General features: G+C 47.2%; 1 protein-coding gene across 6 annotated transcripts; it reads left to right on the top strand.

Moving 5' to 3' along the window:
• The first annotated feature begins 249 nt into the window (after window positions 1–249).
• On the top strand, window positions 250–19,518 carry PPCDC (phosphopantothenoylcysteine decarboxylase). 6 transcript variants are annotated; one of them, XR_013929457.1, is made up of 7 exons: window positions 250–461; window positions 2,407–2,573; window positions 7,935–8,030; window positions 11,087–11,215; window positions 13,261–13,429; window positions 14,765–15,186; window positions 18,218–19,518. XR_013929457.1 is itself a non-coding variant. In XM_080395463.1 (7 exons), exons 3-7 carry the CDS (start codon window positions 2,421–2,423, stop codon window positions 18,301–18,303), a joined length of 633 nt encoding a protein of 210 aa, XP_080251589.1. In that variant the 5' UTR covers window positions 252–461; window positions 1,089–1,228; window positions 2,407–2,420; the 3' UTR covers window positions 18,304–19,518. The 6 variants fall into 6 exon arrangements, 3 of the variants coding, with proteins under 3 accessions (XP_080251589.1, XP_080251588.1, XP_080251587.1); XR_013929458.1 differs by having other exon boundaries at window positions 14,765–14,841; window positions 18,218–18,372; XR_013929459.1 differs by having other exon boundaries at window positions 14,765–15,132; window positions 18,218–18,372.
• The last annotated feature ends 2,808 nt before the right edge of the window (window positions 19,519–22,326 follow it).

Here is a 22,326-nt window from a genome sequence, read left to right as displayed (position 1 = left end):
GTTGCTGGGGGACCGAGGGGCGCCAGCACCCCCGGTGCCCGCCCGTCTCGGGCAGCCCGAGGCGCCGCCAGCGGAGCCGGCCCAACGCAGCGCTGCGGCGGCTGGCGGGGCCGGAGGGGCAGGGCCCGGGGCGGGCCGCGGCCGCCGTGTCACCGCCCCCGCCGTGTCACCGCCCCCGCCGTGTCGCCGCCCCCGCCGTGTCACCGCCCCCGCCGTGTCACCGCCCCCGCCGCGCGCGCATGCGCAGCCAGCGCCGGGCGGGGCCGCGCTCCCAGCGTGCCCTTCGCCTTCCGGGGCGCGGCGGGGGCGCCACCCCGTTGCTGAGCGACAACGGGCGGTGAGGCGGGACGGGGCTGCCGCGGGAGCTGGCCGCGGCTGGGGCCCCGCCGTCGCTGAGGCTTGAGCACGGGGAGTTGTCGCTCTCCTGTCCCTCCTGCCCGCGCTCCGTCGTGCCTCTACCGGTATATAAACGTTGTTTGTTTACGTTTTGGAAATCCCCGGGGTTTCTCGGTTCTGTTCTCTGCCTCAGCGGCCTTTTGGAGCTGTTTCCAGAGTAACTGAGGCATTTAAAAAGCTAATAAGACAGCTAAGCAGGCCTATAAACTGCTTGCTTTGTATTGGCTTCCTAGCTGGTTCCCCAGAGCTGTGTTAGGATAAGAGGGAAGCGCAGCCCAGCGCCCTGCGCCTTTGTTTTATCGTTAATAGCCCTTTTTGAAAGCTGCCTATTAAAAAATAATGTCTTATTCCCCAGGCTTTAAGATGTGTATGCTTCAGTGAATTAATTGTCATCTAGTAATCATAAGGGAAGTGGATGTTTTCCTTGCTGTGATGGCGTTAATTTTAATTAGATATAGATAAACATGTAAAGTGCTGCAGTAGTGTTGAAATCATCTAGCTAATGTGCGTGCTGCATTTCCTTGCCTCTAATTACTCTTGCTAATCAGTGCCTAGAAGCTGAAGCTGAAATGGTGCTCTTACCCTAGCAATTTTTTTATAAACACACAGAGAAACCTCAGGGGCCCGAGTTAAGCACATTAATTCCAAGCAGAGCATGGAAAAAGCATGTTATTGCTGTTGTGTGGCAGCAGATGGGTGCGAGGAGGTTAGGAAGGCTGTTTGTGCTGGTGCGCCTGGGTGTGCAGGTCAGGCCTCCGTGGAATTGCTGCACAGGCGTGAAGGATCCTAAAGTAAACCTGCCCCTGCATCAATCTGGGGAGTGACCGAAGGGGTAAGTTCCTCTCTTTTGGAATCCAGCCCCTCTCCCCAACATCCGAGTTGGGACCGAAAACAAGAGCAGCATAAACACCTCTTTTTTTTTTCTTTTTTTTTTTTTTCTTTTTGTTCTACCCAAAATGCTTCCAAGTAATACTATGTATTATGTATTATTCCAAGTAATATATATATTATATTGCTCTGAGTAACAAGGATGTCACTAAAAAGGAGCGGACTGCTAAATCTCTAGATTCTTTGCTAGAAACATGCTAATCTTTCCTAGAAATGCATTTTTCAGATTTTTCAGGAAGTGAATTTACCCTTAGCTAATTACTTGTTAAGCAGAGACGTTCACATCAGTTCTGTGGAGGAACGCTTTTCCTCACAAGAACAGTAATTTGCGATTTATCGGTATGGCAGCGGCACAGGGAAGCTGGGAGGAGGCAGGAGAGCTGAGCTAAAGCTGCTGGCTCAGCCTGCCTCCCAAAGTGGCTACGTCGCCCTGCAGATTGCTTTGCTTGGCGCCGCTGGAGGAGCGAGCAGTTCTGACTTTCACATCCCTGAAAACGTGTTTTCAGTCAGTGGGCTGTTGTGTTCTACCTCTTATTCACTGTTTTGTCTTTTTCCCCACCTAATAGGGAGTTATTTCCAGTGCTGCTGTAAATATGTAGTGATACACTAGGAAGCAAGGTGATAATGCTTGCCTCAGGGCCCCCAGATTTTTAATTATTAAAATGCCTCCCTGCGTTTGTTACTCACCAGAGAGTGCGAAGGGAAACCGACTTAGCAGGGGGTTGCATGTCTTCCCAGCACTCAGTGTGATAGGTGCGTTTATTGTAAATTCTGGACCATGTTCAACATGTAAGAGAGTATCTTTGTTTTGGGGGCTGTGGGCTTTACCAGAACACTTCTGTGGCCTGCCTGCACAGGTTTTAGCGTTCTGTTTACCAGTATCTGAGAGACAATTGTAATTAAACAGAAGGACTAGGCTAGTGCTATGCTTAAATGTCTGCTGATGATTGGAAGCTTTGTGGATCAAGGTCTGAGTGTTCATCCTCAGGCTGAATTACTCTGGGTCCTTCATAGTCCAGGCTTAGGTCCCTGTGCTCAGGGGTGTGTCGGTGTTGGGGTCCTGCTCTGCTAGCCTTGCTTGGAGGAACCGTTAGTCAAGTGTCTTTGTTTGTGTGCTTGTAGTGTTTAATTGGAGCATGGAGCCCTTCTCCCCACCAGAACCAGGGCTTCCTGCAGAAAAGAGCTCACCTGTGCCGGAGAAAAAATACCATGTCCTGGTGGGTGTGACGGGAAGTGTGGCTGCCCTGAAGCTGCCTCTCCTTATCACCGAATTGCTGAAAATCACTGGGGTGAGTAAATCTCTTGGTAGAGTATTGTAAAGTTGCTGTTACCCTGTTTCTCTTTTTGAAGAGAGTTTACATGGCTTCTGTTGAAATGAAATGTTCGTTCTGGCTTTGAGCTCTTAAGTTTGAAAATTTTTTTGGGGAGCATTCCTCCTGTTTTTAAAAATAAATTAAGACTTTTTCCTATAATTTCATACTTATCTACACTTAAAAGTTAGCTTTCCATCAGGCTTAAAGAGCACTAACCACCCCTGGATGTTTGCATAAACAGACATTTAAATTCTGGAGTATGAAAGTACTGTTGTTCAGCTCAGTTTGCTTAATTCTCTCAAAAATTATTAAATAGCTGTTTGTGGGTTTGTTTTTTTTCCCTGGAATATGTCCTTGTCAGTTGAATTACCAGATCTGGCTACAGACACAGGTGATGTTTTCTGGAACTTGAAATCTGTCACTAGGATACTGTGATTTTCCATAGGTGAGATATGGAGATTGCAAAGATGTCTGACAAACAAAGGGAAACCAGATCTTGTAAAAACAGAAAATACAAGCTGCTATATGTGTCTGTGCATTGAAGTTTTTTACTAGTTTATTGTCTGGAATAACAGGGGTGTCCAGCAGAGGCCACTGGTGACTAGAATCAGGCAGGGAACCATGCTAACTTTTGCTGTAGAATAAAGTTAGAGGAAAATACAGAAAACCTTTAGCTTTTAAGAAATGGAGCAAATGTTTTGGAGCAGTGAAATGAAAGAGTGGCAGGAGCAAGAGGGTGCACTTAAATATGCAGATATGTTGCTTAGAGTTCTTAATGAGTATCCTTTTGGATGATTTGGGAGGCTTTACCTTATAGGTAGATACATTAATGTAGAGTTAGAAGTGCAATCCCTGAGTAACTCTGACTTATCTGGCTCATATTGATATCCCAGCTGGAAAGGGTACTAAAGATTTGGTGATCAGTTGGGCATCAGTTCTGCCAGTTGGGTTGGCGTTGTGGATTGCAAAGAGGGACCTCAGTTAATTTATTACGTGACCTGAAATGATGAGTGAGGCCAAAGGTCCTAGGCCGAAGTAAGAAGGCCAAAGAAAAATGATAGCAAGGAAGGGGGCTGACCAGACCAGAGCCAGGGATATGCACCTTCTAATCCTCTGTCTCTTGGATGGGCTTTGCTGTTGTCTCTTTTCCTTTGCTCTTGGTGCTTGGAAGATCCTTCTTTGCAGATGACAGGAAGAATGTAAATCATCCACTACAGGAATCTAGGTCAAATGCATTCCTTCTCTCTGAGCATTTGATTCATAATTAAAAACTGCAGGCGGCTGGACCTCAATTCACTGTGAAGGCCCATAGGTTTTGTGACATCCGTTGCGGGCTTTGTGGCCTCTGATTTTAGGCTTTAGTTGCATAAAAAGCAGAACTGAAGTGTCCAGTCCAGGAGCTTGTAGTACTTAATTTATTAATTAAAGTTATTTACTCATTCCTGATGTGATTTTAAGACCTGATCTGAAGCCTGCTGAGTCAGTGTAATTTTTCCATTGAGTTTAAGTCCTGCACAAGCCTGTTGCATCAATTTCTTTACTGATGGAACAGAACTCTAAAAAGCCATTGGTAGAAGCAGGGCAGGAGCAGAGGGAGGCTTTGACACCAAAGGAGATGTGGTCAGCAGCTTGAAACCAGACTGGTTAGTTTAAATTGATGTTTTGGCTGAAATGATCTTTGATGAACAACTTTGCAGTGTGATTTTGCACTCATTAAACTTTAACATCTCCTGAGGGTGGTAATGGATGTGACTACATCTTACTGCCTTTTGTTTAACCTCTTTGAAGATCTAGGAAATTCAGACGGCATCAGTTTACACCTTTCAGGTTATTACCCTTGCACCTGGTGTTGTGGGTAGGCAGCACATAGTGTCTGGTCAAGATGCTGTGGGTAGCTCTTGTGGCAGCGCTATGCTCACACGCATTGTCTCAGGCTGATTCCCAGAATTTTTGAATGGCCTGGCACGAATAAGATGACAAAAATCATATTGGCAGGATATTGGTTAGTCATAAAGAAAGGCAGCAACAGACTTCTCTGTGGGTGGAATGTGTTGCTCTTGAAGCTACAGGACATCATCTGGACTTAAATCATGTCACGTCATTTCATTGTGCTCCTACCAGGTAGCCTCTGCATCAGCTTGTAGTTGCCATTTAACAGGGAAGCTACTCATTCTCTTCTGCAGCAGTTGTTACCAAAGCTTGGTCTGTCCGTAAAGATTTTGCTGTCAAAACTGAGAAACTTGTGGAAAAAAAATCACGCACACACGCCCTTAACCCTGAGCAGAAACGGCTGCCACGGGAGAATTCTCTAACAGAGACTGACAATACTGCGTGAACACAGGACAGCAGTTTTGCAGTAAAGTTTATTCTGGAGAATTGACTTAAGTGGTCCAAGTAAAAGAGCTCTAAGTAGTCTCCAGTAAAGGAGTTTCTGAGGGTGGCTAGACTGCCTTTACTGTTTAAGCAGAGATATATCCACAGGCAAGCTGAGGGTGTGCCAGCTAAATAGAAAAAACTATGTAGGCTAAAGTGATCTTGAGAACACTGATCTCTTTCCAACATAGCTGGAGGGACTTGAAGGACTTGCTCAGAACAAGGGCATCAGGAGCCCACCCCAACAGAAAACCTTAAATTAGGGAGCGTATTTGACTAACAGAATAACTTTCTTGGGGGAGTGGTGGAGTCACCACCACTCGGAGACCTTGAACTTCCCTCTGGTATGCTCTGGTTTGTAGTGGGTTGGATGCAGGATGCGATAGCCAGCTATTCCCTATTCCTGTGCTTATGCTTCGAAGAAATATAAGACTGGAGATGGTTATGCAACTATCTTTAAAAAAAAAAAAAAAAGCAGTGTCTTCTGGGGATTTTTATGTGTCCTTAGAGGGGTCTTTCTGGTGTAGATTAGAAAATTTTGAATAATGATGCAATTGAAGTAGCAAGTGACAAAATATGTTGTCTGGTACATCAAGTTGTATCACCTAAAAATCCTTATACCGTTATGGCTAACTGTAAAATAAGAACACCACTAACAAACACTCCTGCTGAAAACTTTTGGTGCAGACCTGGCCTACTGGTACCATTTCAGAGAGCAGACGTGCCCCTTAAACTGCACATTGCTCTTTAAAATCACCAAATAAATAGTAGTTTGCAGACTGCGAGGTTAACACCTCACTGAAGCCCATGGCATAGCAGAGCGCAGCGTTAGCACCTTTGTGGGTGTTGCTGCTTGGCTCCAAACAGCTTCCTGTGAGGTGAGGTTAGTATGGAAACAATACGGTCGATTGCTGTGAATATGATCTTCACACTTGAAAGCACTAGAAGTGCAGCTGTGATTCCAAGTTAGGGTCACCTGAAAAAGAGCAGACGTTTAGAAGAGGCAATGAACCAACCATATAGTACCAAATACTGGTGTTAGGTGCAGCTATATTTTCCCATTACTTTTTCTTCAGGAAATAGGTAAAATTACCAAAGACCATGATGTGCTAAGGCTGGGATTTTCCACTACTCCCAGCTGTTGTTCTAGTCATGTAGGGTGCAGATAATCAACACTGCTCCATTCCCAGTTCAGTAGATAGTGTTGGGGAGATAGGTTAACATGTTTTGTCACTTCAACCGCTGCTGTTGAAGATAGCTTCTTGGAGGTTGGAGGTTTTCAGCAGTTGGTTTTAGCAAGAGTGCACAGAGTGAGTGCTTCATCAGTTTTGTACCTCAGGCCACAGTTTCTAGCAGGAATGAGTTGTTGGTGAGGTTGGTTTCTCCCTGTCTCTGTTGGGCTAATAGAGCCACGCAGTGGGTTGCACTGTGAACTGTTTGAAGGAGCAGATGGTGGTTGGAAATGGCCAATAACAACGAGAAGGGTTATTTTTCACTATAATTGGTGGCCTGAGGTGCGTCTTCCACATTACCAGTCTTTTCGGAACGCTCCCCCCCGTGTGTTCGCCTGTCTGTTGACTGATTTTAAGGTACATCCTTGGAAGGAATTGCAGTTGGAAATACAGTTTTGTGTCCTGCTCAGGTGATCAGCGCATGCAGAGCTGCTCCAACACTGGCTCTGCTTTGGGGCTGATGCTGGGGTGTGTAGAGCACCTCTGGTTCACTGCATGTGCCAGGCAGCTGTTTGTGACATTTGTCAGAGCTACAGCTTGGAGCAGGTCATGCAACGAGTAGAAACTAGGGAGAAAACCCTTTTTTCTGTTTGTTAAGATTTCTGCAGGGGGAAATGAAAGGTTCTCATGTCTTAGGGTACCTTAGTACCTCATAAGTGTGCATGTCAAATAAACATTGAAGGAACATGATAGGGTTTCCCCAGTATATACCATTTAACTGAAGGTTCCACTGGCTTTCAAGAAGGCAGGCAGGTTTATCTAAGATTTCTGAGAACCTTCATATACTTTGCCCCAGCCTCTCTTTCCTTCGTGGAAGCTGCTGGTTTACTGTTTTGGTTGCACAGAAACCCTCTGAATATACCTACATAGATGTTTTCCTTTTTCCAATGTCTTACCCCGTTACCCTGATAGGACAGATAGCTGGAAGATACAACTCTGACTTGCTTCTGGTATTTTTACCCTGGCTGGAGCAAATCTGATCAACACGGTTTTAAAAAGTAGTATCCAGTAATCTGCAGCTACCTCCCCCCAGGAGATCAGAGAGAGAGGCAGGGGCAGAAAGCAACAGAGGGGTGCACAAGGTGGTCCGTTTCACCAAGAAATAATTCTATGTTTTCAAAAGCAGCTCTTGCTTGTGCAGCAGAGGCGGGCTTGCTTTGCACTGGTGGGGCTGAGCCCCAACTAACCTGCTTGTCCCTCAGCAGTTCTTTTGATCGCTCAGCACTGTGCTTTCCCTTGGCACAGAACTTCCTCTTGGCTCCAAGTGTGGGAAGAGTGATCCTGTGAGTGCTGTGTAGGCATGCCACCCCTCGACAGTCCTCTGTGCTGTGGTTAAGGGAATCACTGAGGCAAGATGCTCTTCTGCTCCCTTTGGCAGGCATATTTTGAGATTAAAGGACATCTTTCACAGAGTTTTGGTTTGCTGCTTCTTACTGTCTCTTTGAAGTTCTTGTGCAGAACTGCATCTCGTTCTGACCTGCTCTGTCCTCTCCGCTGTCCCCGCTGTGAACTGGCCATGTGAACGTGTTCAGCAGGCAGTGACTAATCACCTGCCCATTTTAGGGTGGCATGAAATGAGTCTTTGGCTCTCATGAATACCTGTGGTGTCCTGGCCTTTCAACCATGAATAGGGGAAGGTCCTCTGAGAATCCACATAGCTTTCAGAATCTTTGCAGGCTTTACAGGATTGTCCACAAATCTAACCATTGGTCTGTCTTTCTTTTCTGATTAGCTCGAAGTGAAGGTGGTCACTACTGAGAGAGCAAAGCATTTCTATGATGTCCAGGAGATTCCTGTCACCCTCTATAGCGACGAAGATGAATGGCAGGTGAGTGGTTCTTCCTTAGGAGACTGCAGGGGCTTCTGTCCTGTCCTCACTAGCCACACGTTTTGTAATTCAAGTACTTTTGTCATGCACTTGTGCCTTCTACTTCCAGAAGGGCAATGAGTTGCTTCAGAAAAAACACAGGCTCCCTGGGGGATTCACTTAGTTGTTCAAGCACTGAACAGCAAACAAAAGTGCTCCTCTATGTTTCTGCGCAAGAGACCCCATTTATTTATTTTTTAATCCTGGGCCAATGCTTACTACTTTGTTGTAGTGACGTGTCTTTTGAATTGTGGCTTCCAAAGAATGTGATTCCAACCATGCTGTAAATGAGGAAGGAAAGAAAGGCTGCCATGGCTGTACCGGAGGATTTTGTACTGCCCTAGCAGACTTGCAGCAAGCTATGGGGGTAGAAGTGGTCTCTCACCACCCTGTGCTCAGCTGCTATCTGCAGCTCTGAGAGCAGTGTCAGGAAATGTCAAGAAAGCCGCTGCAGAGCCGCAGTGAGGGTGTTTGGTGCTTGTCATGAGTCATATTTGTCACGAATGCAACAGTTTAATTCTCCTTAATGCTAAGTATTCTAAATCTGCAGATATCGCTGACAGTTGCAAAACTACTCACGCTGCTTTAAAACTCAGCCTGGTGTCTGGCTGGGTGACCTTGTGCTGGTAGGGCCACCCTGGTGTGGTGGTGCAGAGGAAGGCCAGTACCTGGATATGTCGTGCACCAGTATGACATGTGGCTGGAAGTCAGAGAGCTTCTCCTGCTGGGAGTAGTGTTTGTCTGTTGTGGTTTAATCCCAGCCAGAGACTAACGCAGCCACCCACTCACACTCCCCTTTGCAGCAGGATGGGGGGGAGAATTGGGGAAAAAGGTAAAACTTATGGGTTGAGATACGAACGATTTAATAACTGAAATGAAATAAAATATAATAATTGCAAAGAAAAGGAGAGAGAGGAATAAAAACCAAAAGAAAAAGCCCAAACGATGCACAATTGCTCACCACCTGCTGACCAATGCCCAGCCACTCCCCAAGCAGCAATCAGCCTACTCCCCCCAGTTTATATACTGAGCATGACATTCTATGGTATGGAATATCCCTTTGGCCAGTTCGGGTCAGCTGTCCTGGCTGTGTTTCCTCCTGCTTCTTGTGCACCTGCTCACTGGCAGACCATGGGAAACTTGAAAAGTTCTTGATTTAGAGTAAGCATTACTTGGCAACAGCTAAAACCATCAGTGTGTTATCAACATTATTCTCATATTATTCTCATACTATATCCAGAACACAGCATTGTACCAGCTACTAAGAAGAAAATTAACTGTCCCAGCCAAACCAGGACATTATCTCAGAGGTATCTGCATCTGTGCTCGTGTGCATACATGGAAGAGCCATTCCAGTAAGGGATACCTCAGTTGTACAGGGCTGTGAACATCTCTAGACCTTGTAAAATGGCTTTTTTCTCTTCACTACAGTTTTGCTGACATGCTTTGAGAGTCCCTGAGTATGAAGAGTGTATAAACATTAACATTTATTTTTCTGTATGTTTTATCTTTACAGTACTGATCTGGGTACAAGGTGATCTGCTCTTTACCAGTATCTTGCTAATGCTTTCCCATGTGAGCATCACTTTTATGTGGAGAGAGGCAGGCTAATGGCAATGGCCAGGAAGGTTTCCTGCGGGTCTAGGAGATTTCTGAGGAATCCTTGGTGGCGTGATAGAAGGGGTGCAAGGCAGGCTTTGAGGTCTGCTGGCACACTGAAAGCAGGCATGGAACCCTTATAACATGCTGTTCTGACATAAGGGTGGGAATCACAGAATGGTGTGGGTTGGATGGGACCTTAAAGATCACCCAGTCGCACCCCCCTGCCATGGGCACTGACACCCCCCACCAGCCCAGGTTGCTCCCAGCGCCATCCAGCCTGGCCTTGGGCACTGCCAGGGATGAGGCAGCCACAGCTGCTCAGGGCAACCTGTTCCAGCCAGGGAAATAAGCCCACCTAGCATCTGTTTGTGAGATATTTCACTCTGAAAATAAAGCTACGATTTTCAGCGCTTCTAGAAAACATAGAAATGAGCGGAGGAGATGGGAAAGGTGTTAGGAAGCACCAGCTTTCCGGATGCTGTCTTTTTGTTGTGGTTTCCAGTGACTCAGAGAAGGAACAGTTTGTGGCCCTGATGTGCCTCTTGCTGGCCTGTGGTTGTGTGTGTCCTCTGGGGATTAAGCATCTGATGCTGTTTGCTGCTTCTCTTGACGTTTTCCCAGTTAACTGCGCTCTTATGAAAAGACCAGGCCTCTCCTGAGCAACTTCGAGTTTTTGTGAAAATAGAAATATTCACTTAAGAGCCAAGAGAGGAGGAAGGTACTCAGCTGGCTAAACTTCATCCATCCTAGAGAAAACCAACAGGACTGTTCCCTACTGTACTTAGGAGGGTTTACTTTGCTGCTGTGAGTATGTGTAGGGGTGCACATCGGAATTGAAAGTGACTTGTGCAGTTAGGGGTCTATACCTCGTTAAAAGACAGTGGTCAGTTCACTTCAAAGAAATGCAGAGCTTATAAATCACATGGTTTCCTCAGGAAACGTGACCCCTGGTTTCATCCTGTCTGGCTTCAGCTGGCTGATAGGATGGAGCTCTTTCCTCCGCTCAGATATGCTCTTACGGACAATTCTGAAGCTGAGGGATGATGAGAATGGGAAGTGGATGGGGAAAGCTCTTTCCTGTGAGTTGATATTTGTGGTTGTTGGACGTGTGAATGGTCCTTGTGTGGAAAGGATACCCATTTGTAGAGCACCGAGTGTGTCAATGCCATCCATTAGGCGTGCTTCCGAAACGTAGCTGCAAGACGGCCTTCACTGGAGGAGGTGGGGGGAATCGGAAAAGGGAGCACTGTGCCTGCAGTCCCTGGCTCCCCATTCTGTCAGATCTTGCTTGATGTGAGAGTAGTTCTTTCTCCTTAAGTTTCCGTGGTGGTTACTAAGGTGGGATTGATGAAGTGCCTGTCGTTCACAGTGGTCATTGTGAGGGTTTGGTAATCTGCATCTTGTCTCATCTGCAGCTGTGGAAAGGTCGTTCGGACCCAGTCCTGCACATTGAGCTTAGGCGGTGGGCTGACCTTATGTTGGTGGCACCTCTTGATGCAAACACGCTGGCAAAGCTTGCAAATGGCATCTGTGACAACCTGCTGGTGAGTAACCAGAGCTCTGCCTGACAGTTCTCTCACCTCCCAGCGTTAGACTGTCTGACCTTTCTTTCATGGAAACTCTTGCGCTTCTGCAGCATCGAGAACAGTGAGATTTGCATGTTCTGCTCTCACTTCGTGTGTTTGTCTCTCTCTTCCTTCAGTATGGTTCCCCTGTTCCTTCTCAAATAGTCGTTCTTTCCTTCCCTGACTTACATCCCTTTCCACTTCTTGCCTCTGTCAGTCTCTTCCATTGTTTCCCAGTCCCTGCTTTATCTCTCTTGATTTTTCTGATGGGTGGTATTTTTCTCTTTCTACCTACACACACGCACGCATGCGCACACACACACACACACACCCCCTTGCTCTAACTTTTGGGTTTCTCTCTGCATTTTTTAGATGCAATCTGGAAAGACACCTGTGAGATCAGATAAAACTGTTTACTTCCTGCTACCTCACCTCCTCCCTCACCTAACTGCATAGCACAGAAATTCAAACATGTTCACAATTACTTACCTTCCAGTTTCAGCTACAGGGGATTTGGCTTGTTCAGACTTGTTTTTCTGGTATTAAAAGTGCTCTGGCTCAAAGGCTGATCAAAAAGTGTATTAAAAGAGAGTGTGCTTCTCTGCTAGGTGATGATGACCTTCAGTGGGTCTGAACACTTTGTGTCCAGGTGTTAGGTCTTGATTAGGGGAAGGCATAACCATTAACCACCCAAAAGATCTGCCAGGGAGCTGCACATCTGCAAAGCTGCTGTGGCTCATCGCCCTTCAGTAATGCAAGCAGGCAAGTAATGCAAGAACTAGGAACGGAGGGCAGTGCATCAGCTCTGGCCAGGGAGCCCTGCATGACCAACTTAGCTGTTCAGGTAGGAGGAACTGCATATAAATGAACAAAATACACCCAGAGCAACAGCTCTTATTTGTATGAGTAGATCACTGGAGATCCCAGAGAAGCCAGAAAGAGCTGTGGGAGGGACAAGAGCAATGTCTTTTCCTGCTGGCTCCGGTTGGTACTATAGATGTGATGGTGGTAGCAGAGGGAAGAGCTCAGGAAGGATGTTAGGTATGCGTGGCTTCACAAACACCTGCCAGTCTTTTCAGAGAGCTTGTGGAGGGAAGAGGTAGCTCCAGCAAAGGCAAGCAGATGCTGGAGGTGCTGCTTGGCAAGTTAGAACAGATTCTAGCAGACTTTCCTGTGCTGGGAAGGGTTCAAGTCATAGGGCATAAAAAAGGATGGGCAGGGTTCTTGTAAGTACTCGGTGATCTGAGCAGAGACCCTGCACCAGGGGCTGTGGCTACCTGGGAAGCTCCCTTTGCATGATTTAAATGCTGCTAGACCTAGGAAAACTGATGGAGATTGCATTGAGAGCAATCAGCATTTGTCTTTTTAAGGAGATGAGGTGATACTGGGTTGTCTGGAAGTTCTGTATTCATGAGGAGTCAGATATGATTCCCTGTAGCATGCAGGAGCTGCTAGGTGGTTTGTAATCTGCCAGCATCTTCTGCAACAGCCCAGATGTGTTCATGTTATCCTCTATTTATATTCTGGAAGCAGCAGTGCTTCCCTGGTGAGGAGTTATGGATCCAGTTGGCATATCATTTAAAAAAGATTCACTTGCCAACTTTTTGTGTTCAGCTCTGCAGCTGGCTTATCTGAAGTATTGCCTGGGGATTTCTTTATGATATGATCTGTGGCCACCCCTCAGCTTCTCTCGGTCTCCCACACGGGCTGGCAGTCTGCACTCTTCGTGTTTCAGCTTGGTTTGCTCCAGCAATTGGGCTGCTTGCTTGGCCCCAGGCCAGAGTAGGGTGGGATCTATCCTCTTTGTAGCCCCTCTCATCTTTCTTGCCTGTCAGTGATGAGCTTTGCTGGAATGTAATACAAATTAGTATCAGCCCTGTGGGTCTGTCTGTGGGTTAGTCCAGCTGCACTGACAGATTGAGGCGTTTGGCCCTCTAATGACGCCCAGGCTGGGAGATTGCTTCTGTGCAGCGAAGTGATGAGAAGGAATGAGCAAAGACAACCCGTCTTGGCTTCTTTTGCAGACTTGTGTCATCCGTGCTTGGGATCTGAGCAAACCTCTGCTCTTCTGCCCTGCTATGAACACGGCCATGTGGGAGCATCCCATCACAGCTCAGCAGGTGGAGCAGCTGAAAGGCTTTGGCTACACAGAGATCCCCTGTGTGGTGAAGAAACTAGTGTGTGGAGATGAAGGTCAGTCCTTTTGTGTGTCTTCTGACTCTCTTCCTGCACAAGTGCTGCTCTTGTTGTGAAGGGATGTGCATTCTTTTGCTGTATGGCCTGTTGAACTGCAGGGAGCAGGTGCTCACTGCCAGCGTTTTATAGAAACAAACTGAAGCTTTGCCCTGTGCTAGCTGATATCTATTATTCTTGTTCATTAATTTTTAAGTAGTCTTAAGAGACCATCCAAACCAGGCTTTCAAATGAGCCATTAGATAGGCCTGATATTTAAAAGAAATAACTCATTCAAGCAGAGAGTAGATCAAAGAGAAGGAAGGCTTTGTGGTGAGCATTAATAGCCTGGGATTTGGGTGTCCTGACCTTGCCCTCTGCTGTGAGTGTGGGCTGTTTTTATCATGCCTCGGTTCTTCATCTCTAACATAAGGATAATATCTTATCCCTGAGAGCAGACAGTGAGAATAAGTGCTTTGCAGACGTGGCTGAGGGTGTAGCAGGGCATGCATTTAACATTTGTTGTTTGTTGCCTGGGTTACTTTTAATCTTCCCAATCGAGTTTTGATTTGGGGTTTTGATATCAGACTTATCTGTGAAGTGAAAGAGGGGGGTAGGGACAGTTGTCATGCTCAGCTTCAAAAAACTTAACTTGCAGTGCTAAGACATACTACTAAAACGGTCTCATTTGTTTTTTAGGAGCTGTTTTCAATGGAAGTATTTTGACTTTTGAAAGTTTTTGAGAAGGGGTTTTAGACAAGCAATTTAGATGAATGGATTCATTTTAGTCAAAATTTTCTTGGACAAATTTTCTGTAAAATGTCACCCAGTTCTAGACACACTGCACAGTAGTATACTCATACTTCTGTTTAACAACCCCAACTCTAGCAGAATTTTAACGACTCTGTCAGATAGTTCAATACACAGTCTGTAGCGAAGACAGGATGTTAAAATGTTTTTCATGGTTAAATTCTAGGGCTGGCTTAGTTTCTGAATTCTTGGGTAGGTGCAGTGCTTCTAGAGAGTGTTGTTTTGGAACTGAATAGTGAGAAATATTTACAGTTAGGTAAGTGTAGTCAAGTAACTCAGGCATCAGTTGAAATATCCTGGATAACTATGCTTCCGCTGGGATTTTAGACCTGATTACATCAAATTTCTTACGTACTTGTAATAACATTAAGGGAAAATGCCCAAAAGAGGTTGTTCTGCGCAAACATTTTGGCAGAAGTGGAAAGGCCATCTGGCATAGCTTCTTTTGTCTTTTATTTTTTCCCTTTTTGCACATATATGCAGGATCTCTATTCCTGTAGTAAGCAGCTGAGTGCCTTCTAATGGGTCATGTGCTAGTTCTTGCAGGTTCATGTACCTGAGGCAGAGCTGTGGTGTTGTCATCCCTGTTTCACAGACGGGGATCTGAGATGTACCAGGGCCATGTGAGTTGACTCACCAGCACAAATGGGTTAGAGTTGGATGGTGAACGTGATTTCCACCTTCTGCTCAGCCCTGCCCCTTTCCTGGGGGTGCCACCCTTGCGACAGGGATATGTGAGCCACATGAGAAGCAGCATGTGCATTGCTGTGGTTTGTCACTCAGAATGGCAAAGTAAACCAGCACTGACTGGGAGTTACCTCATTCCACCAGCAGTCATTTGGGAGCCGCTTCACACGCAGTTCATCTGTCTCTGCTGTGAGAACAAACTCCTGAAGGAGCCTTGGAGAGGGATGGTACGAACAGCTGGGGCAGTAGTACCCACATGTGACTGGACTCCACTTGTGCTTGTGAGTCAATTCACAACAAGATATTCCTGTTGGCAAACACCAGGACTTTCCTGGCAGTATGTAGGAAAAGTATGGCAAAGCAGTTGTTGTGGTTTAACCCCAGCCAGCAACTAAGCACCACACAGCTGCTTGCTCATTCCCCCTCAGTGGGATGGGGGGAGAGAATTGGAAGGTTAAATGTGAGAAAACTTGTGAGTTGAGATAAAGAGTTCTAGTAATTGAAATAAAATAATAATAAATTATAAGGAAAAGGAAAATAACTGAGAGAGAGAAATAAAACCCAGGACAGACAAGTGATGCAAATGAAGACAGTTGGTCACCACCAACCGTCCAATGCCCAACCAGTCCTGGAGCAGTGACCCCCTTGCCAGCCTTCCCCCAAAGTGTTTTTGTTCAGCGTGACACCACACGGTATGGAATATCGCTCTGGACAGCTGGGGTCAGCTGTCCTGGCTGTGTCCCCTCCCAGCTCCTGTGCATCCCCAGCCTACTCGCTGGTGAGGCAGTGGGAGAAGCAGAAAAAGCCTTGACTCTGTGTAAGCACTGCTCAGCAGTAAGAAAAACAACCCTGAATTATCAACACTTTTCTGCACAAATCCAAATCATAGCCCGTACTAGCTACTATGAAGAAAACGAACTCTATCCCAGCCAAAACCAGCACAGCAGTAATGGACTCCAGGTCTCTGAAGACCCAAGACAGTCTCCACCACTGACTTTTTCCTCTCTTCCCCTCTTTTTTCAAGCCTTTCACCCCAAGGCCTCTTCTTCCACAGCAATTTCAGTTTTGTGGGTTTCATCCACACAGGGGTTTGCCCAGCTTCCATCCAAACAGTAGGTAGCAAAGCTCACGCATCTGGTGCAGAAGAAAAGAGATTCAGTTTGCACCAGTTTTGTCTGTTGACATTGTGGTTTGTCTTGCTACTGAAGAGGTTTATCTTCCTCAACTGATGTGGCTGGTCTCACCTGAAATGGGCCAGATCCTGACTGTCACTGAGTTTCTGCATTACAAGCATTGCCTAATTAATTTTTCTTAGTAAATGGGTGGGTTTAGACATAGAGTCTGGCTAAAAGAGAGTTAAAATAACAAATTGAATTGACAATGAAAATGTTTCCTTGATTGGATAGTTAGATGTAAGCTACCAAGGCTGTTGGCCTTGATGATATCCATGTGCCACAATATAAAGAGAGCTTTGAGAGGTGCTGTGCCACACGTGGGCCTGCAACAATCTGCCTTTGCAGAAATGTTTCCAAACTGCTGGTATCTGTGTTGTTTTTGGCTGGATTTGTAGAGCCTGGCACACTGGAAGACTTCTATCTGTAGGCATGAGCTGTGCTGTCACAGGCTGCTTAGCAAGATTTTCCTCTGCTAAACCTAAAAATCCAGCTGTGAATTGCCAAAGATGTTGAGGAAGCAGGTGGTGGAGGACAAAGAAGGGCCTTGGAAATGTTCTTGAAGGGTGTAGCTCTGCTGAACTGTGCAGAGGCAATCAGGGAATTTCTCTTACTTAGCAGGACCTGTCAGCTGCAACGCCTCTTCTCGAGGTTAGATCAGAAGGGCCCAAATCTGCCTGCAGCTTTTCCAAGAGGATGCTTCAGACCTCCTGGGATTTACAGGTCTGCAAAAAGCAGAGTGGAGAATGAGTCTTACTTTGCAGGGAAGCCCAATTTTCTTGACCTTCCAAAACTATCGTTCTTCATCACAAATCCTCAGTTATATCCAGTTAACACCTTTTGACCCAGCCAAGGCTTAGGTGGCTCATCTGTACGGGAAAACTGAGGGTGTGGGCAGATCACAGCCCTGGATCTGCCCCCAAGAAGGCACCTCTCCCTGCTGGTCAGGATGGCCTTTCCCCTTCCCCTCTGGTTCTTGCCTGCCCCCCTGTCTCTGTGCACTTGCTAACCCAGCTGTGGAAGCAGGCCAGAAAAAAAAAAAAAAAAAAGAGGAAAACAAAACTTCCCAGAACTGATTTCTGATGACCAATAAGGCGCATATTTTAAATTATTGGAACAATTAATGAGCAGGACAAAATTCAATAGAGACTCCTTTTCAGTCTTTCAATGGAAACAAGTGCTGGTGGGAGAAGTATCTTTCTTCAGCCGCAAGCAAATTACAGGAGTGAATGGACTGAGTTCCAAGTGCTGCATTCAGTACACGGGGTTGGACAAGATGATTTAATGATCTCTGGCCTTAAAATTATGAATCTAAGTTTTACAAGTATTTCAGAGGGAAGCAACAGCACAGTGTAGATTAGATGTTCATCTGGCAGCTAACCAGTCTGAAAGGAAAAGCTTTTACATTTTGTTCTGTCCAGCACTCGGTCTTCTCCAAGAATTACTCCCGAGGTTCAAGCTGGTGTGAATCCAGGACAGCTTTCTCTAATGTGAGTCTAACTGCAGAGTCACGGGAATGGTATGAATTAAGCAAGTCTTTTTTTTATAGGCAAAGTCCATTTCAAAAAGATACTGAACACTGTTTACACTGGAGAAAGGAGGTGAAATAGGGTGTTTTGCTACCCACATGCATTTTGGGGGCACTTTTCCACGTTTGCTCCCAGGGCAGTGTGAGCTAAGATAGTAACTCCCTGTGCGGTCAAGGGTTAGATGCAGACACTTCTGGAGACGATTCAGAACATGAGGTACTTATTAAGGTCATATGAGTTGCCTTTGAGGTTTCCTGCCTCTCTCCATTGACTGAGGCGCTTGCGCTCCTCCTTAGACTTCTGAGTTGTGAGCCAAACTAAGTTAGCACGAATACTCTTCTCACTGTCCTCCCCTGATGGCATCCTGCCATGCCACAAAACCCCTGCAGAACCAGGTGGACTGAGCAGATCCTCTGGCCTCCACAGTTGCTTTCTGTTGGGTGAGTCATGAGGAAACACTTGGTGAGCTTGGCTGTGCTGCGCCACCATTGTGCATCTAATTTTCCGCAGCAGCACAGTGTGTGAAGGAGAGACGGACAGGGGAAGCACGTGCCTCGTGCTGTCTTGGCAAGACCTGGATTTCACCATGTGGTTTTGCTGTCATCCTGCAGGTCAAGGTGCCATGGCAGAAGTGTGGACCATTGTGGAGAGCGTGAAAAGGATCCTTGAAGAACGGGACTTGCCAACGCAGAGCTGATGATTTGGCATGTAAATTGTATTTGCGTGCCTCCCTGATGATTTGAAGATAAAACCAACAGGAAGCTGAGTCGAGGTGGCATGCATACCTATAGCGTGCTCTTCAACCGAAGGAGCGAAACGTTTGTCTTCCAGCTGGTGCCAAACTGAATTGTGGTACATCACTGCAGACTTTCAGAAACCAAAGCCAAGAACATGCTGCTTTAGTGTGGGAACACTCTGCGGTATCTCACAGAGAGGGAGTAACGTTCCACTGGGCCACTCAGCCCCCCGTGTTTCACATGCGCTCCTTGCTGAGGAGGCTGCAGAAGGAGTTGCCAGTGTACTTCAGGTCCAGTGGTTCTCCCAGGAGTTGCTCGAGGGGAGAGTGCTGTGCCAGTCTAGGTGATGGGAATAATGCCAGCCTTTTCCAGCATGTGGGTGTGGGGGCATCCCTGCTCTCCCAAGCCTGGCCTGTAGCTGTGCTGGCTTCACCTTTCCAGCAGGAGTCACTGTCCAAAAAGCATTTCCCCTCCAGGAGCTTAGTAGTAGAGATTTTAATTCCGCTCCTGAAGAATTGCCTCTTGTAGCTTCTCTGGGGGGTGTTTGCACGTGACAGCATTGCTAAATCATTGTGTCTGCTTACGTTTCTTAGCAGAGGTGGGGAAAAAATTGACTGAAAGTAGCTATCTAGTCCCCGAATTAGCCTTTGCCCTTTTGTATCTGTTGACTGCATAGGGATGCGGACGTCAACCATGTACCAAAATGATACCTGCCCAGCTGGGTGCTCCAGTCAGTAAATGAATAGGCTGGGCTCTTGTGGAAGGCCAGGGTGGCTGTTTCCCAAGGGAGTGAAGTCAAACTTTGCCTATGATGATCCCTTTCGGCTTGAAAATTAACCGACTAGCCTGAAAAAAATTGGGAAATCCTGTGACCCCATAGGCATCCAGACCAGTCAGGGCTCCCCCAGTCCCGCCTTTCCTTGGAAATGTGATTCCGCTCCTGAGGGGAATGGGAGCAAACTGGAGCTGTTGAACATGTTACCGTAGCAGAGCACTGCTGACCCAGAGAGTTTATTTTTAACCAGACCCAGTCAAATTTAAGGCCTTCGGTACAGAATGTGCATCCTGCCTATGGGGGCAACCTTCAGACTGCTGTGCGCAAGGGAAGAGGTTATCAGGGTATGTTTGCTTTCCTTATCTATTCCACACAAATAAAACCTCCTGAACTTTCCCATTTTTGGCTCTTCCACTGATAGAGATCTGGGGACTCAGAGCTTCTGAGGATCAAGTCAGAAGGAACCTCATGTGAGCAGAGCTTGTGGCTCACGGGAAGGGCCGTAGCGATACCATCATCACGAGCTTTGTATTTTGCCAGTGAAGTCTTTGTGGTGTCACCTGCATCGTTTGCTCATGTTCTTAGCACGGTGAAAGCTATCCACCTATCCTCAGAGTATCTTACTTTAAGCTTACTGAAGGCAGTAGAAGAGATACTTCTTGGTTTCCATTGAGTTTTGTAGTGAACGTTGTTTCTCCTACTTACAAAGAAATATGTGTTCTGGCAGTTGCAACTGTAACTCGACCTTGCAGCTCTGCTCTGGCTCTGCCGTGGATATCTTGTGTGGTTGGAGTTGCTTGGCCTTCCTCCTAGTCCGTGACTTGGCGATGCAGAAAATCTGACAGTAAGGTTCCTCATACCAGGTCAAAACACCATGTCCTTGATAAGAATGTTCATCTGTTACAAGTCTGGTTTGCTGGCTTAAGCTGCTCCAGAAACGGTGGCAGGTATCATATCATCTGGCTTCTGGCACCAGAGATGGGCAAGAAGGTGTATGGCGTGTGGTGCAGAGCGCAAGCTCTGGTAGTTCAGCAGAAGTTGGGTAACGTGGCATTTTTAGATCCAGAATTTATGCTGGGTCACCTGATGTCTCGTGGAGCTGGCAACCGGTCTTAGTGGGCTGATCTGTAAGGTGGAAGGAAACTGCTAAGACTAGAGTTGCCTCTGAGACTCGTTGAGAGGCTTAAATCAGGGCTTGTAAAGAACTTGCAGATCCCTGAATAAAGGGAGCTAATTCTTTGTCCTGCAAATATATAGGACAGCAATAAAAATGTATAGCTGAGAGAATGAGGGGAGCAGTTCACAGCCAGCGGCCAAAAAAACCCCAAAGAGAACTCCTCTGTAGAGGACACTGCTCCTTATGTCTCATCTCTGCTGCAGAAACAGATACTAACTGTGCCGCTAAATGATCCTCTGCATAATTGCTGTGATTTCTAATTGGAGACAGGTTGTGATAGTGTTATAAGTTGGGATAAACCCGTGCTCAAACCACCTTTCCTCCAGGGCAAACAGGAGAAACAGTTGAGTTCCTTTTTGGAGGCAGAGGGCTGAAGCAAGAGCAGCTGCCACACCAGTGCGGGCACGCGTCCCCACCCACGGCAGGGTAGGTGCCAGCAGCCTGCGGGCAGGAACACTTCACGGCTGCTTGCTGTGGAAAAGTGGCAGAAAGAGAAGCTGGGGAAGCCCTGTCTGCTGCGGCATGAGTCGCTGGGCTTTGGGAGGGTGCTTTGGGACGATGCCTTTCTAGGACAAGGCTGGGAGTGATAAGTGAAGGACCTGATTCAAAACCAGGGCTTTGTGCAGGCTCAGTAGATAGGCACTGCCAGCCTCGCCGCCACGGAACAAGGACGGCAGGGCTCCACTTGGCCACCAAGGTCACCAAGAGGTGTCAAGTGCTTAATTACTTGAGGCAGAGATTGACTTCTCCGTCCCTTGCAGTTCTGGGTGTTCCAGGTTCACAGGGGAGGCCCGAGATGCTGCTTGTGTGTTTTTTCTTCAGCTCTTCTTTTTAAGCCATGCACTGATTTTTTGTTTTGCTTTCCCGTGAAACTCTGATGACTGAGGCAGCATCCCTGTAAAACCTGCTGTGTGTTGCGGTTTCATTCATGCTGCTTAAAACCGTTTCTCTCAGCACTGGCTTGGGAGCGATAAACAGCTGGGACAAAAGCTCAGCTAAGGCAGCAGCCCTCCTCCTTTCCTGTGCTCAGCCTGGCCTTGGGCATGGCTCTGAGCATCCATGGCTCTGAGCATCCATCCCTCTGGCTGCTTACCCCCGTTCCAAACGGGATGTGATCCCTTTGCTGCTTGGCTCCGTGGGGCACTGGAGGAGGATGGAGGTGCTGTGGTGCTGCTTTGCATCCAGATGGTCTGGCTCTGAGAGTGGTGCTTGGGTCAGGAGTTGGCTCCCCAGGTGTCAAGTCTCTCCACTGTCACTTGGGGTGGGAGATGCATATTCTGTGTGCCTGTCCCATCCCACGCCTTTGTCCTGGGAGCCTGCAGCAAGAGTAGAGGCACATGAACAGACTGCAGAACAAACTCAAAAAGAAAATGGTGAGAAAACCTCCCCACTTTTAGACTTTAAGCAGCCACGTCTCTGCGATGCGCCTGGTTTTGAGAGCCTGCGTGCAGTGACTTTGCGCCCCGGGGCTCCGGATTTGACACCTGCCTGCAGCAAGCTGGGTGGTGGGGTTCGCACCTCTGCGGCGCTGCCGGCCGCCCTGCCTGCCTGGCGAGCGGGGACGCCGCCTGCTTCGTATCTTCGAAAGCGCAGGGCGGCAGGAAGTGTTTTTTCTTCCCCGACCGCAGCGGGGCTGGGTGCTGGGAGAGGGCGATGGGTGCCAAGGGGTGACAAATCGGTGGTGGTAAGCGAGAACGTGGGGGTGCTCATACAGGTGGATTTTCCCTAAAAATACCCAAATGAAGCTCTGAGAAGCGGATCGCCCTTCTGTAAGGTTTACACAGTGATCACAAGACTAGTTATTGACGATACAGAGATTGCAAGACTACGGCAGCGTGGGATTGCTGTTCTGCTTTTGCAGAGCCAGGTGCTGGTGAGCTTGGTGAGCTGTGGGGCTCAGCAGTGCTGCAGCCCCCAGCCCTACTCCCCATCCTCATCCTAGCGACTCACAACCTCTCTTTGAGTGATGGGCAAGGAATTATGCTGTGGAAAAGAGTTGCTTCCTCCATCTCAGACTCCAAACCGCTGCTG

The sequence above is a fragment of the Falco punctatus genome, assembly GCF_963210335.1.
Source record: "Falco punctatus genome assembly, chromosome: 7".
Lineage (NCBI taxonomy): Eukaryota > Metazoa > Chordata > Aves > Falconiformes > Falconidae > Falco > Falco punctatus.
This window is presented reverse-complemented; position numbering and strand designations above follow the sequence as displayed.